Below are 17,463 nucleotides of genomic sequence, written 5' to 3'. Positions count from 1 at the left end.
CAGTAGAACCTCGTTAATTCGAAATCCAGCGGACATCAAAAATCAAATTTCGAATTAACGAATTCCCACGTAATTCGAAATTTTATGAAAAAAAAAAAAAAAAAAAAACGCCGAAAATCGATTTTCTCGGCCGCCTCTTCAAATCCGGGTGGTATTTTAGTTGTAAATTCGTATTAATACCAATTATTTCTTTATTTTCGCGGTCGATTACCGTAGCGGCCGGCCCTTTAAATTCAGATATTCGCAATAAATTCGGGAAAATGCTATATATTTACGTGTAAATCGAGATTTCGCTGCCGATTTCGGTCGCGGCCTACCCTTTAAATTGAGATATTCGTAAAAATACGATTTATTTCAGCGTAAATCGAGATTTCGCGGTAATTTTCCATCGCGGCCGGCCCTTTATTTCAAATATCTGAATTTGAATTCGTAAAAATACGATATATTTCCGCGTAAAACGAGGATTCGCGGCCGTATTTCGTCGCGGCCGGCTCTTCAAATTCAGATATTCGAAATAAATTCATAAAAATGCTATATTTTTTACACGTAAATCGAGATTTCGCTGCCGATTTCGGTCGCGGCCTACCCTTTAAATTGACATATTCGTAAAAATACGATATATTTCCGCGTAAATCGAGATTTCGCGGTAATTTTCTGTCGCGGCCGACCCTTCATTTCAAATATCTGAATTTGAATTCGTAAAAATACGATATATTTCCGCGTAAAACGAGAATTCGCGGCCGTATTCCGTCGCGGCCGGCTCTTCAAATTCAGATATTTGAAATAAATTCGTAAAAATATGATATATTTCCGCGTAAATCGAATTTTGTCGGCAGTTTTTCGTCGCGGCCGGCCTTTTAAGTTCAGATATTTGAAGTAAATTCGTAAAAATATGTCATATTTCGGCATGGATCGAAATTTTTCGGCCGATTTCCGTCGCGCCGTATTTTTTCAACTCGGATATTCGAAGTAAAGTTAGTAAAAATACGATATATTTCCGCGTTAATTGAAATTTCGCGTCCGATTTCCGTCGCGGTGATGAAATACGATATATTTACGCGTAAATCGAAATTACGCGGCCGAGTTTCGTCGCGGCCGACCCTTTAAATTCAGATATTTGGCGTAAACTCGTAAAACTACGACATATATCCGCGTAAAATGTATTTTCTCGGCCCTTTAAACTCGGATATTCGAAATAAATTTGAAAAAATACGACATTGCAGTGTAAATCGATTCAGATTTACAAAATAATAATACTAATTAGGACGATGTATAACCACGTAAAAATACATTTTTAGGCGTTTTACCGCCACGGCTGACTTTTAGATTCAGATTTACGAAATATTATGATTTATTTTCGCAAAAATCAATTTTTTTCGAATTACACGAACAAATTTTCGTGCGCGGACAAAAATAAATTTCGAATTACGAATTAACGAATTTCGAATTAAAAAAAATTTTGTATGAAAAAATTTTTCAGCGGAAATTTTTTTTGCGAAAATTTCGAATTACGCGTTTTTTCGAATTATCGGGGTTCGAATTAACGGGGTTCTACTGTACATGTTTGTACTGTTATAGTAAAAATTTTAGCAAAATATGAAAAGATAATAACCTGTCGCAACTGCTATCTCGCTCGCTTCCTTGTTTCTGTTTTGCCTCGTGTTTCTTCTGCTTTGGGAAAGAAACAAGGCGTTAATCTGGGTGAACTGTGCAAGAAGGATTCCCACACACAATACAATACAAAGAAAAGGTGAGTTTTACAACTAAAATCAGTAACAACTATTTTCATGCATTCACTAAAACAAAAGGCCAAATGACATTAAATATTTTATGATAAAGCAATACTGTAAGTGCTGCACGGCCATTATTATTGAATATTCTCGACTCTCCATCGGAAGAAATCTCTGACTCTGAATGATTGCATTTAGATCAGATCAGACTGTCAGAGATGCTTGCTATAAGACGCTGATGTTGAAGACAATTGAGTGCAAATGAACTGGAAGTGAAAGGTACTTAGGAAGGACGGAGACATGTGGGAAGTATTTGACTTGTGTAAGTGAAACATTCAATAGAAATCTGTATAAATATTTTAATTATTCCAAAAAAATGTCATTGTGTTTTGGGAATACTTACTGGGCCTTCTCTTCACACAGAGGCTATCCTATGAAATGATGCGGTCATAAACAGAACATATTTACTTCTGATTTGAAGGTAACAAAATAAAACATAAAACAAAATAAATCCATCCTACAGTATTTTGTAATGCGGCAAGAATCAAATGTTTACAATTATTATTACCATAGAGAATGCATCTCATCTCATCTCATCTCTTGGGGCCCATATCGGGTATCATGCAGAGGGCTCAATGGAGAAGGATATCCATAATGGATCAGATCAAATCAGATCAGTGAAAAGGGACAAGGCAAGTGTGGGTGGATTGATTGCATCTCATAAAGGAACAGGTGGCTACCTTTCTCTTGCGGCGATTCTTCTCCGAGGCTCCGCTGTCCGAGTCGCTGTCCTGCTCGCTGGAGGAAGAAGACTCGCTGGAGCGGGACCTCTTCTTCTTCTTTTCTTTTTTAGACGACGATCTAAGTTCAACAGAGATGCAAATATGAGATTGGGTGAACTGTGCCAGACTTCCAGAGCCAAAAATGGAAACAAATCGAGTATTCTCAATACATATTAATCAAATCATTATGGTTTCACCAAAAGCTTGATGTTAACGCAAAATTAGGGCCATACAAAAATAAAAGGGACATTTAACTAAAACATTAAAATGAAGCTACCTCCAATAAAAGGAGCCCCATTTGGTGAATGGCACGGGGGGCCGGCCATAAGGGCTTAAGCATATTGTCCACTGTAAGAACACAGAACACTATAATACAACACATATAGTAATAAAGTCTTGCTAAATTGATATCAGTATTTTTACCTTTTTGTTCATCGATTAGGATTGACTTATAAAAGAAATAAGATGGCGATTAAAATAAATTTTGGCACTTATAAAACATACACATTATAGAGGAACTTGGAGTTGCAATTGCATTTGTCAATTGAAATAATAATGATCAACAATAGAAAGAAAAAATAACTTGTTGATTTTGTATGAGAGAAATAATTAAAGAGTTTAGAGCAAGTGAAATGGGTTTTTTTTTTTGGTTTTAGGCATTTCACCCTGAAAGCTTTCTTAGGCTAGTTTTACAAGCATCGAAATGCTAATTTCATCAGTATTATGTTTCCAAAAGCTGATTTAATCTACTTTTAATAATTGATAATTTGGACAATATTACAATTCCTACACAACTTACAAAAGGGAAAAATGTCCTATTCACTGTTATTTAAGACACTTAATAACAGATTAATATCATTCTAGATCAGTGATTCCTAAAGTGGGTAGCACCGCCTCCCAGTGGAACTGTCGCTTGCCAAACCACATTGGCACCGGGGGTGTAGAAACTGAGCCCAAAAACCATTGTGCAATGGCCACTTTCTCCAATAAAAACCAACAAAAAAATTCTCATTTATTCTTAGTAAAAGACTTGACCATAGATTAATTCCAGCATTCTCTCATCGCCTAGTTGAAACAACGTAAAACTTATATATACAAGTTAACAGAAATTAACTACTAGAGTACTTATTGTAAAAACATCATTTTTAACCAAGGGGTGGAAGATCAAAACAGTTTGGAATCACTGATATAGATATTCATTTTTGATTAAGAACAGTATTTTTCTTCTTATAAGTAATAAGGCTTAGTGATAATAATGTAAACCTGATACCAAAGAAGTCAGTTGTATCCTTTGAGAATGTATGTATTCAATAAAGCATTCTAAAAAAATAACTATTCGCCATAAAAGTTATATTGTTATTATTTTATAGAGTTCTAAACAATTCTATTTCAAAATCCTTAAAGTAGTGATGAAACGATCCTTACTTCATCCAATAATTCAGACAATGAAAAGTCAATCGTTATAATGGTTTAAAAAAATTTCCACAATGCAACAGAACTATGCATATTGTTGTATTGGATTTACAAATTATAGATCGCTGTTCTGGGGGAATTTTTTGTTGACTTTTCTACAATTGTTTTATAATATTTTTAAACAGTGAATTTGATAAGCTATATTTGGACTACGTTGCAACTGAACAGCTGAATCGGAATCGTTATATCACTACATTAAAGTAATATTTGTAATATGTAATATAAATGAATCCTGAATATCCATGATGAAGATGAAAGAATAATATGTTGTATGATTAGATTTAATTTGTATACCTATAGCAGAAAGAACAGTAATATAATGTTTAATTAAATAATGGTAATTTATATATAAAGGCAGAGGTTATATTATGGAGATACATCGAAAGGAAAAGAATTGATTGGAGTATTATTGTTAACTGAATCTACAATGCGCTACCAAATATATGTGTATCAAAGATCTCTGCATTAATTTGATTGAATGTATGTGGTGATTGTGTTCTCCTATGAACTTGAGAATGGAAATGGTGCTGAATAGATGAATTATTATTTAAAAAAAACGGCACGGGAATGGAATCAAACATACTTGTCTTTTTTGTTCTTCTTTGATTTCTTCTTCTTCTCTTTTCTGACTTCGGGAGAAGAACTGGAAAGAAAAGACGTAAGATTAGATAAATTTATTCAACCTGAAGTAATGGTTGGTCAATTCCAAAGCCAATTTCTGATTATCAGGCCAAAATCTCAGAAGCTAGGCACGTACAGTAAAGAGTCCACAGGTGCTGTAATAGTGCATGGTAAATTTGTCCTTCTGTGGAGTTTAATGGTGCCAGTGTATGCGGCTGTGGTACAACTTGCAAACTATTGTTTCATTCCTTATTCTCCTTAACTCTTTCGGACCGTGTGTATATTTCAAAATACACAGATTTATGAATTTTTTCCTACCTCTTTAGAGCAAATAAAAATTGGCGGTTTTCATTATTCAATTTCTGGGATAACCTACTTTACGCGCTATTTTTATTATTGGATTTTAGCAACCAGTTTAATCAGCAGCCATTGTTATATTTTGAAATGTGATTTTATCTTCAATCTCGATGAAATAATTTTTTAAGGAATTTGTTTCAATGTTTAAATTTTATGTTATTTTTGAAATTGAATAAAAAGCCATTTTTTTTAACACAGTGTGCGATTTGTCATTTTATGTAAAACACGCCCTCTGAGACCTAATGTTCTTTCAAATGAAATTAGCAATAATTATGAACTATTAAATAATTTTTATATTTTTCAAATAGCTCTAGCAATTGTTATCAAGCATCAAATATGTTCTACCACTGCCAGATTTAATTCAGGTCTGAAACGGGTTAAAAAGACTCAACATGCCAATGAAAACATTAAAAGAATATCCCTGTGTGGAGTTGAAATATTTAAAAACAAGTGTGGTACTAACCTTGCATGCCTCTTTTTTTTCTTGGGCTCCGGCTCTAGGTCAGGGCTGGGAGTGCGCACGGGCAGGTAGGGCGCCTCAGGCCGTCCCCCGGGCCCTGCGCGCGAGCCCCCCTTGAGGGAGCTGCCCTCTACGAAGTTGGAGGAGATTCCAAAGGCCTCCCGCAGCCGCGCGTTCTTCTCCTGCTGCGCCTCGGCCAGTTGGTGGGTCTCCCGAACACTGGAAAAGAAAGCAATGGTTATTTCAATGATAGAAAAAAGCTTCAACTTAATAACATCAAGCTCCAAATAACTACAGCAGTGACATTTCAAAATAAAAAAAAAAAAATAAATGCTGTTATTATTATTAGATTATAGATCTTCCCTGTTCAAAAGCCCTGCGAGTATGATGTTCGCCTAGCAGTAAGATAACTCAAATTAGAATCTCATAGTATGTACGGATTTAATATAGTTATGTTTTGTGAATCATCGTTTGATTTCCTCTTCCCTGGAAACACTAACCTTCCACGCACATAAACTAGTAGCCAAAACAGCCACAGGAAAAGGTTAGCTCAAAAAGTAATGTTAAGTGAAAAGTCTGCACTATTAATTAATGAAGACCCGCATTCAGAATTTCTACCGACATATAACATACTTCCCTTGAACACTTTGTTTTAGGCTCTTAAAAAAATATATGAGTTTTTTTTAAAGATAATCTCTATTCAGATGCGGAGTTGAAAAAGTTATTATAAATTCCCTATATAAAAAAACGCAAAGTACCTATGCTCCAGAAATGCTGCGAAAATTATAAAAAACATCTGTTATTTAATATGCCATAGGTATGAAAAAATTCCGTTTTTTTTTAAATGCTACTTAATTGAAATGTCGAGAGATTTTTGCACTATTTTAAATAAGTTGTGTTTAATCAGACATTTTCACAACCGTCACAAATACCTTTTAAATTTAAAACAAAAATACTCTATCATTCGCATTTACATATCTCCCTTTCAAACCATCTTCAGTAATGTTCTTCTATTTAAATGTTTTTAATAGAGCCTTAAAGGTTTTATAGCCATCGCTTTACAAAAAATTATATGATCATTTAAAAGAGGAATATATTGACTTTATTATAAGGAAAGGTAATCAACCTTATGACGGAGCGCATGGCTCGCTGGTGGCCGTTGTTAGCCAGGTAGACTTGTAGGTTGTCTACGTCGTGCGAGGAGGCCACTGGGTGCGGAAGACAGCTGCAGTGACAGCAGCACGGTCTCCGCATCCTCGCCAGGAGGTTCCGGAGATCAGGGTTCAAACAGGCTTCGTCCATCTCCGGAGTACCCAACATCTCCGTTGGACAAGGTAACTGTCTCTCTTCGCACCGGGTCTGATGCCCCATCTGGTACGAGGAGGTTCTCTGACACCTTCCGTACGATTGAAGTCCTTGAACGCTGTGTATATCCGTGTGGTGGGTTGACATCATGGAATGTGGAGAAGTAATCAACTGATGCTGAGCGCTTGTCATGGGATGCGGTGCGGTTATCAATGGATGCGAATGCGAAGCTGTCATCTCGTTGTTTACTCCTTCGTTCGCATCCATGGCTTGCTTTGCCTTCTCCGCTAAAAGAGCGCGACGATACTTGGAATTCTTCTCAGCAAAAACGGCTTGAAAGGTTCCTCTCCAAAGACGGCCAAACAGAACTCTCTCGTTGGGAGTATCACGCTTGTTAGACACATTTTTGCTACTGCCGCCACGGTAAAGCATTTCAAAATAATAGGAATATTTGAACAAAGTAATACAACTTATTTAATACTTATGATTACGACTATTTTTAATGTAAATATATTTATAATGTATGTTTACGCTACTCGTAGCTTAATGCAATGGAAGACTCTGAAGACACCAGAAGTCAGTGTGACACGGTTTCGTGTAAATCGAACCATTCACGTTTTGGAAGACATATTTGATTTTGTGATTGAGTCCTAGGTTTTCATGGATCTAATATATTTGATCCACCGATTCGCCTAGTCAATATTTGCAGGCAATGGCCGAGATTCCGGCGAAAAGCGTCACCGGGATAAGCCCCACGTCACGGGCCGCCGACTCACTAAACATCGCGATCATTTTCACACTAAAAAATGCATTCAAAACTGCAAAGCCTTATTTGGCGCATTTTTATTCGTTTGATAAATAAAAGGTGTTAGTTAAATGATAAGAAAGGAAAGGGAATTATCCACCGTCGTCTATTAGACACATAGCGGAGGCTGGGAGGAAACTGTATGGAAAACAGGAAGTTCGGAGTGCCGTCGCAGGGGAGAGGGACGGCGCTATGGCTGGCGGATGGGTGAGAAGAGATGGGCCGACATAACAAGCCGCGCGGCGTAAAAGCGACAAGGGTTGACAAAATCCCAAGCCTGAGGAAAACAATTATTATTTAAAAATAAATGTTCGTAAAATAGTTTTTGTACGTCGTGACAACATATAAATAGATCGCAACTTGCGTCGCTTTCATAAACACTTCGCGAATGAGTTTAAACGACGAATTTAAAAAATGATTAACACCTGCCAAAAGTAAATTGGGTCGGCTGAAATATTTCGAACATATTTAACATATGTGGTGCATATGTGGAGCATAAGTGAAATTGACTCACAATCCTATCGCAAGAATGTAGATGCGTACCCATTTCGTCGTGATATGTTGATGGAAGAAGAATTCGGGAGCACCCCAGGAAGACACGGCACGATTGCGTGAATAAAATGAGAGCGTAAGATGTGTTGAAGCTAAATTAAGGCGAAGCTTGATGCTAAATCACTATGTTGATTAATCTTTATAACGAATTGGTGTACATTATGAATACAAAAAAATATGCTTTAGATAAATTGAAGGTTTTCCTATCGTTTCGCTTGAGTAGAATACAAATAAAATAATACATTACTCAATAAAAAATATAAATGTAAACTACTAAAATAAATATTTTTCACTAGAAATATATTATCGCGTAAAGAAAACAACTTTTAAGTATACAGTATTATGGCTAAGATTATCTGTGACAGTTTCATTTGATTAACTTTTTTGCTTTCTTATGAAATTATTTACAAAATAAATAAAAACCAGTTTTGTGCTTGAAATCGAACGTTTCTAGACTCCGTTTGTCAAGCGATTTTAATGTCTATTACCTACAATATAAGGTATACCAAGAATATATCTGCATACCCCGTTAGACGTCCCAAGTAAAATACAGAAAATGTTACAATTATTGATACACAAATATGTACATATAATACCCAATAACATTTATCCTGTGCTTCATTCAACGACAGTTGCAAAAAAAAAAACAAAAAACCACATCTGAATAATAATTCAAGTCACAAAATGCATACGGTACAAAATATCATCTGTCCGGTTTTGCATAACACGTCACGCGTGTGCACACAGCTTGCAACTCGCAGGCATGCGCCGCGCCGTGCCCAGTTTACCTACAGCTGCGAGTTCACGGCAGCGGCAAACTGTGATTATTATGGTATTGTACGAAGGGAGAACCCTGTTCCGGCAAACCAACCCCTGTCCCTTAGCTCCACTCCCCCGCCTCCCCAATCTCACTCACCCTGCCCCCACCCCCTCGCCGGCGGAGGGTAGAAGATCAATACAAACTGTATTCCCCCGAGGGAGAGGAATGCCGAAGGGTTTTATTTCACAAAAATACCTCTATTGCTATTTTGGTATCAATAAACTAATGTCTAGAGATGACGTATAAACATTACAATTATTAACTCTTGACAGGCCAAGATGCCAAACAAAACGTCTGTAACCAAGTGGGTCTTCCGACGACCCCATGATTTTTCTCTCTTACGGGCTTTTAAACTATAGAAATCCCAATTATTCAGTCAATTATTAATGGGAACTTATGTATTTGCGCAGGAATACATAAAATACTAAAATGATATGTCAAGTATGTCAGCTAATATAAAGAGGATAGTAATTTTGGGTACTACCTACTCCCCCACTTGACTGCAGGATAGTTAATAAAACGTCAAAGTCCAGCATAGCTTTCAATATACAAAATGTATTGTAAATGAATTGTCGATTTCCATCGAACAAAAACATTACATATGAAGTTCTACTACATGAGCACGAATATTAGTTGTAGGTTAAAAACGCGTTAATAATATGATAATTACCACAAGGAAAATTTCAAAGTTTGTTGTTTTTAGTGCCAGGGGTGTTTGGAGATGTTTAAATGGTAGAAGAAATCGGGGACGCCCAAGGAATACTTGCAGCAATATCTCTACACCGTAATGAGATACGGAGTCGATGTAATGTAGATTTTTAACTGTAATTTAACATTGTGGTATAAACAATTAAATGGTGGACATCAACAATAGCGAAGCATTGCGGGGATCCACCAGTAGTTTTATAGATATTATCAAAGATCTATTTCCAAATAGTACGAATGTATGTATTTCCTCATATTATCCCAGAAAAGTTAACATTCTGCAATCAATAGCCAAAAATATAATAACTCACATATTAAATAAATACGTAAAAGAAGTAAGTAATTTGTGAAATATCATATCGTTTTTTGGAGCCTCGCCATCGAATGTCTGCCAACTTTGTAGCAAACCCCATTAGAAAGGAGAAGAAACTATCCCATGTAAAATATAAATTACATCAGGGGTTCCCAAAATCTTGCGCTACAGCGAACATATTTTTACAAACCGAAACTTGGTGATGAAAAATTCTAAGTTTGCCATCGTCATATCTAATATATCGGAAACTTGCTTCCGAAAGGATTTGTACATGATTTAGAAATTATCAAATGGATGATACCGCAGGTGAAAATTCTGTTAAATGCTTCCCGACTAATCATGTTCCAAAAAAGAGACAAATTCTCCAAATATTTTCGCAAATTGAATTGAATCGTAAACTTCGTTGATGAATTCATTGACATATTGCCGAAAAGTAGACAAGCACTCAAAGATCGTTTCCTGACAAATTTCCAAGATTTTTTCCAATGAATTATTGCATGAATTGTGCAAATATCGTAGTGACTATCATGGCGTCTGGCGTGGGGTTTACTCTATTTTAGAAGATATGTTAGTAGAATTCATGTCAAGTACCTACAGTCCAAATAAATAGCGACTCAGATAGGAAATCTCTGAACAAAATAAATCTTATGTGGGTTGAGTTAATAATACGGACACTGTTACGAGCTAAGACGCTGGAAAGAATAAATGGCTAAAGCGCCATACCGTTCTATATGGCGTCGATAAGATTCAATGTAAAATAAGAAAGAAGTTAGAAAAATTTTCGATATCGCAATTCATATTATTTATGAAGAAATCGGTTCTGAAGGAAAAAACTGGATGAAATTTCCATCGACAAAGGCACTGACATGTAACATACGTTTTAATATTGAAAAGGTTTCAATTCAGGTAAATTTCCACCCTTGGAACAGTGGTTCCCAATTAGTGGTACGCGTACTCCTGGGGTACGTGAGGTTACTTAAAGGGGTAACGCGAACGCAAAAAAGGGTCACATGTTAAGCTATAAGTTCAAAGCGTTTAATATAACTCCATATTGCTCGTCATACAATCCCATACGGACCTGCGACACCTAAAAAGATGTGTTATAGGTGTGGGCGTGGCGACGATATGCGCTGTGATCTGCTAACCAGGCTATATTTAAAAATAATGCGACCCCCTCTCCTACCTACAGTAGGAGAAGGGGTCAGAACAATTAACGGAGCGCCGTAATTACGTGCTGTCATATGTCAAAGTAACGGATCCCATACAAAGATATGATATTCAGCGGCAGTTTCCCAATTGATCTGATCCCCTCTCCTGAGATTATAGCGTAGTGTGTCACCACAACATATAATACGTATATGCCACGCTCAAATTGTGCGCGCATAATTTAGCGTGTGCCTAATGCTTTAAATCGCCGATATATATTTTTAGCTTATCAATCTGATTTGCGAAGTTGTTCAAAGAGACACACATTTGTCCCATCAAACTTAAATAACAATATCGTCGGCTTAGAGTGTAAACCTGCTAAATCCATTTTGACTGTTTTTACGTTTATTATACCATTCAAAAGAGAAAAAAAATACACAAGCTAGGAAAAACAGCTAGTGTCAGTTTTGGCTTTAAATTGACAAAAACGCGTGATAAGTAAAACTGCCAAATCCATGGCGTCAAAAGTCTGCTGCTAAGTCCATCTTAACCGCCATTCTGTATAGAGTTTTCGATGACAGCACGCGTACTCTTACAAATAATGACATAATTCGGTGTTACTTGTGCAAACGGAGGTTTGAGGATTGAGATATTGCAAAGGTATGTATTGAAGTGAAACTTCTTTACGCGCGTCATGCAATTTCGAGGACCGGAGTAAAACCGACTCATGACCGAAACGAAAATGCGGGTACCCCCACCACCGATTAAAGTTCATTTGATCTAGTCAAAGTTTTGAAGTAACATATAAATGCTTCTTAGCTCATCCCGACAACTGGCGTTGGTGGTGTAATGGTCAGCATAGTTGCCTTCCAAGCAGTTGATCCGAGTTCGATTCTCGGCCATCGCACATTATTTTTTTGTTTTTAACGCCTTTTTCATTCAATATCTTATTTTTTAGTAGGTCAGAACATTTTTTAAAAGAAAATAATATTGCAAAATAATAAAAACACTTATCTCACTGTGATAAAACATTACTCCGCTAGAGCGCGCTTTGCGTTATTGTGTTGGATTAAAATTATTATCTAATCCGTATATTATGATAATTGTATTACATTTATTTAATTAATTTATTTATTTTGATAATATGTAATAATTTACAGAAAAAAAAATTAAAACTATCTCCCTCTGATAAAATATCCGTTCGCTAGAGCGCACTACGCGATCTTGTGTGGGATTCTATTTCTGTACATTGTACATTATTTTTAAAAATATATTATATTTTGGGTGTGATGTAGGTAACATTATAAAACATAACAAGCTCTCATATTTTCAGAACCTACATAATATAATCAATTTATGCGGCTTTGCTTACAGTTGGTGCTCAGCGTGGTTGGCTTTCAATCAGTTAAGCGAGGTTCGATTCTCGGCTGTGGCATTTTTGAAGTGAAACCTTGTTGAGGTGGGGGAGCCGCTCACGAACGTTCTCTCTCTTCTCTTCTTTCCTCTCTCTCAGACACCAGCGAACTGCGCCACGCCAAGCATCAGCTGAAACTAGAAGTTTCACTTCTGTCTTGCGTAGGCTTGACACACCCACTTTTTTTTTTTTAAAAAAGAAGAAGCTCGAGCAGAAAAAGAAAAAGATAAAGCTGAAGAAAGTGTGTTTGCGGTTGACTTGCAGGCGGTTCTGATGGCTCCCAAATAAAAAAAATAGTAGTTTATACTATAGAACAAAGCTCCAAATACACAATCTTGCCTTAATTTGAAGAACAAAGATGGCTATTGCTAATTATGGAATGAAACCGAAGGAGGTTTAAACTCGAAAGAGTTTGCAAGTATATGGGTCAGTTTAATTGAGAACAAGGTTTTACGACAAAATGAACAAGCAAAACCAAATAAAATCATTGTTTATAGCGATGGTTGCACGTATCAAAACAGGAATTGCGTAACGTCTAATGCATTGCTATTGTCGGCTATAAACCACAACATAATCATAGAACAAAAGTTTCTAGAAGTTGGGCACACACAGATGGAATCGGACAGCATACATTCCTCTTAGACAAAAACATCAATTTTAATAAAAAGACAAATAACTTTGTTTACATCACTTTATTTGTACACAATCAACATGTTTCGTGAACAATGTTCACTTCTTCGTATACGTATACGTTTGATCCTGAAGAAGTGAACATTGTTCACGAAACATGTTGATTGTGTACAAATAAAGTGATGTAAACAAAGTTATTTGTCTTTTTACTAAAATAAATAATGCCATCATAAAGTGAAAACCTTTCCGAAGAAGTTTTCTTCGAAAAATTAAAAACATCAATGTTCCTGCGGAGTATATATCTATTTGCAGGTTGGCAAGGAAAAACCCTAGACCTTATGATGTAACTTACTTAAACCATACTTTTTTCAAAAGCTTTGATGAAGTAAATTTTTTAAAAAGCATTTGTCCTGGACGTGGTAGAGCTGACGCTAAAGTTACTGATATTAGAGCTCTTCAGTACACTCCAAACGGTGATGTATTTTTTAAATTGAGATTCACTGATGTATGGAAAATACTACCGTAAAGAAAATCACCGACTGTAATTGCATGGCCTTTTGATTCCCTTAGAAATCACTTTCAAACAAAAATAAAAAATTACAAAAAGGAAGTTTGAAGACTTGCAATATTTAAAAAGCATTTTACCTGAAGACTATCGTTATTATTATAATAATTTACTTCATGACTAGTCACTACTCGTATTAGTAATAATTGAGACTGACTGGTGTGTAATGTGATTTATTTTGATTTTATTTTAGAAATATTCAGGTTACAAACTTTCAACGTGCTGTTACTTTATGATAGAGAGTAAAATATTAAGAGTTCAATATTTTTTTGATAAGAGAGAAATTTTGTTATTGAGAGAAGCTATTATAATAGAGCATTTAGTTTTAGAATTAAATTATGTGGTAATTTTCCAAAGTTATAGAACCTATCAATATTATAATATTGAGACCGAAAAATAGATTAGGAACATCTTTTTTCGGTCTAAATATTAACAAAACGTTGTATTTAGAAACATTACTTATATATATTTTTTTAAATGAAGTAGTTTAATATTAAGAGTGAAAAACTGCCAAATCCTTTATTAATAATGTTACTGCACTACGAAAACCTGTTATATCACAAATGTGTTAATTATTAAATAAATACTGAATTTACTAACTCTTCTTTTGATTTATATTATAAAGAATAAAAAAATACACAATACTGTATTAGAACCGTTTCTTAAAATTAATTAATTTTTTTAAGAACGTTTTTTGTCTCTCCTGTAAAGTTACCTATTTGGCCGTTAACAGGTTTACACTCTAAGGACGGGTTGTTTCGGAGAATCTGAACAATTCATCAAATTTCAACGTTCATTTTCGGGTTCTGTGAAAGACTTGTTCAAGTTCTGTTTTTATATCATTGTAGGTTAGTTGCTTGACAAAACTGAAATAAAAACAGAACATGAAAAAATCTTTCACAGAACTTGAAAATGAACGTTGAAATTTGATGAATTGTTCAGATTCTCCGAAACAACCCGTCCTAAGCCGACGATATGTGATTTTCATTATTGGAATTGTTATGCCATTAATAAGGATTAAGATTTAAAAGTTAATAAATGAAGAAAAACTAAATTTATTTATTACCGTTTTGGTTAAAAGGAGAAACGCGAGTTTGGACTTTTCTCGAAGGGGTACTTAGAAAAAATGAATTGCTGCCTCAGAAGAATCGCCGCCGTAGAAAAGGTAAATAGAAACAGCCGATCAATATAAGTGTGAAGTTGAACATTGAAATAGATAAATCGCATTAAAATAGGCTTCAATGTTTTCACATGTCGTGGCAAAACTTTCAAAGGCGTACACAGTATACACAATAGCGTGAGGAATACCTTTAAATTTCTACAGAACAGTGAAAAATCGGAACACTTTTGAAAAGTAAAGTCATTGAAAGTGACGGAAAAACTACATAGCCTAAAAGCCTAATCTAATTATACAATAAACAGATGAAGCTATGCGTTCAAAACAAATAAATGAATCTCAGTAGACCGCAAAATAAACTAGAAATGTTAAAGCAGATAACGCAGAAGTGGCATCCAATAATCTCTGTGGCTACAAATTGACAACAGTAGTTGGATAGTTTGTATAGCGCCATTTTTTGCAAAAAATCACCTTAAGGTCGGTGTACAAATATGACTTTCTAAGATCTATTTAATTATTTACAAACAGATACATAAAACATTGTGTTCAAGGGCATTTTCGAGAAAGTTTATACATATTTTAATAATTGATTGTCCTTTCACTTACTTTAACATTTTATTCTTAAGTTTTCAGCAATATAAGATTATTAGAAGTGAGGATTTTTTTTCAGTGCAGAAATTCTGGGAATAACTACCATAAATACAATTCTCACTGCCCAGAATAATAATTGCGGGTTATAATGCGAATTCTTCAGTGGACTTACTTCAGTTACTGGGGCAGTACAGTTATGTACAAAAAATAATTTAAAAAACTGAACAAAGTAATTTAACTGTTCATATTTTTTTATGAACTATTCCCGCGATAAAATAATTAAAAATAAATAAATATGGTCACGGAATGGAACTAACGAATTATATATATCAGAAATGTTAAACGTAATTTTGTTCAACGTTGTTTAAACAAATTTACGTAAAAAACTGTATATTTAAAAAATTATATTAAGTTAGTTATTTAAGAAACCACTAAATCAATCTTACACACCTAAAATTAATTAACATCAGGCTTTGTTTCATTGAATGGATATGGTAAACTATGAAAAAACCAATCAAAATCGTGAGACGTGACAAATACGCAATGTACAAACTTTGGCCAAAATGTCCTATAACCCCGAGTAAGTTATGGACGTCTTCATGTACCAAAGGATAGAACACGGACAATGATCATGATATAGTTATAAATGAAATCGTACATACATACCACCACCACGCAGTGTCCGGCAGAGGATAGAACATCAGACATAACCGCCCCGACAAACACCGTTCACGACGACCGACATATTTTGAGGCAACGCCTGCGATCGGAGAATCATAATATAAATTTTATACCATTGCAGAAATTTATTTTCCGTACAACACACGAGGCAATATGAACTGCTTAGCGAGTACCTAATCAAATAAAACTATAAACGCTGCTGGGGAAACGCGAATAAAAGAAGTCGTAAATTAATTAAGTGTATGGCCCTAATAAAAATACAAAAATCGGCTATGGTACTTTATCATAAGTCCCGATTTCTGACACGATCAAGTTAATATTTTCTGAATGTATCAGTGATTCAATCCAATGTTGAATTTGTATGCTTGTCTTGAAAGAAAACGTTTTTATGCGGACATCCTATTTATTCATATTCAACAAATAATTCGTCTTAACATTTTAAAACTTAACTTGCAAAAAGTGTTATAAAGGTAAGGTAAATAATAATAGCTTTTCCATTTTTTTTTCACATCGTTACTTGCCTCAAGATGATTGTCAAGGCGTGGGAAGGGGTTACCAAGATGACCCTCACTTCTGCTTGAAAGAATCTTTGGCCAAAGAGCGTTGTCGAATGTGATTTTGAGGGTTTTGAAATAGTACCCGTGGAGTCTATAGTCAACGAGATTGTGTCTTTGGCCAATACCATGGGACTGAATGTGAATAACAACGATATTGATGAGCTTGTGGAAGAGCAGATTCAAGAGCTGGCCACCGAAGAGCTTGTGGAGTTGCATTGTGTTTTACAGCAAGAAGTTATGGAGGAGAGATTGTTAGTGGATGAGGAGGAAGTAGCAGAGCAATAATCTTCTCGCGCGATAAGAGAAATGCGGAAAGCATGGGAAACTGTTGCATCGTACATTGAGAAGCATCAAGTGGCTATGCGTTCTACAAATTTATTCAATGATAATGCTGTCTCACATTTTCACCAAATGTTGAAGCGTCGGCAAAAACAAATGTCTCTAGAGAGCTTTATAGTAAAAAATAATGAATCATTTTGTCATAAATTCAAAAATAATAAACTAGTTTTAGAAAAATTGTTTCGCTTAACGAGTGTTTCACATAACACGTAAAATTCTGGATCGAATTAAGCTCGTTATGAGGTTCCATCGTATTATTCTAGTGGTCTATTGGAGGTTGGCTATCATCAGGGCAATCATCACCCTCCAGGCTACAGCCCAAAACAATTCCCTGGACGTGAATCCTTACAATTTATATTGGTTTTGAAGCAATGAGGTGCGACATCTTCACCTACTAATAATATTGTATAATTAATTGTTCGTTCCTCGTTATATTATGACAGTTTGGTATTTTCTTATTTTTATCCCCGGTACAATCTATGAAAAACTCCTTAACATGG

General features: G+C 35.3%; 1 protein-coding gene across 5 annotated transcripts in view; it reads right to left on the bottom strand.

Moving 5' to 3' along the window:
• Positions 1-17,463, bottom strand: part of Srrm234 (Serine-arginine repetitive matrix 2/3/4) — a 45,188-nt gene that overhangs the window by 9,757 nt on the left and 17,968 nt on the right. For 3 of the 5 annotated variants that reach the window (XM_089634214.1, XM_089634216.1, XM_089634217.1), the window contains exons 4-7: positions 5,427-5,642; positions 4,569-4,628; positions 2,471-2,591; positions 1,613-1,671 (exon numbers count right to left, since the gene is read on the bottom strand). In XM_089634214.1, coding sequence (XP_089490340.1) covers positions 1,613-1,671; positions 2,471-2,591; positions 4,569-4,628; positions 5,427-5,642 — 456 coding nt within the window. The remainder of the gene's footprint in view (positions 1-1,612; positions 1,672-2,470; positions 2,592-4,568; positions 4,629-5,426; positions 5,643-17,463) is intronic. The other 2 variants (XM_089634215.1, XM_089634218.1) reach the window with 1 other exon arrangement.

Source organism: Hesperophylax consimilis, chromosome 8 (genome assembly GCF_061612785.1).
Source record: "Hesperophylax consimilis isolate HC1 chromosome 8, BYU_Hcon_1.0, whole genome shotgun sequence".
Taxonomy (NCBI): Eukaryota; Metazoa; Arthropoda; class Insecta; order Trichoptera; family Limnephilidae; genus Hesperophylax; species Hesperophylax consimilis.
This window is presented reverse-complemented; position numbering and strand designations above follow the sequence as displayed.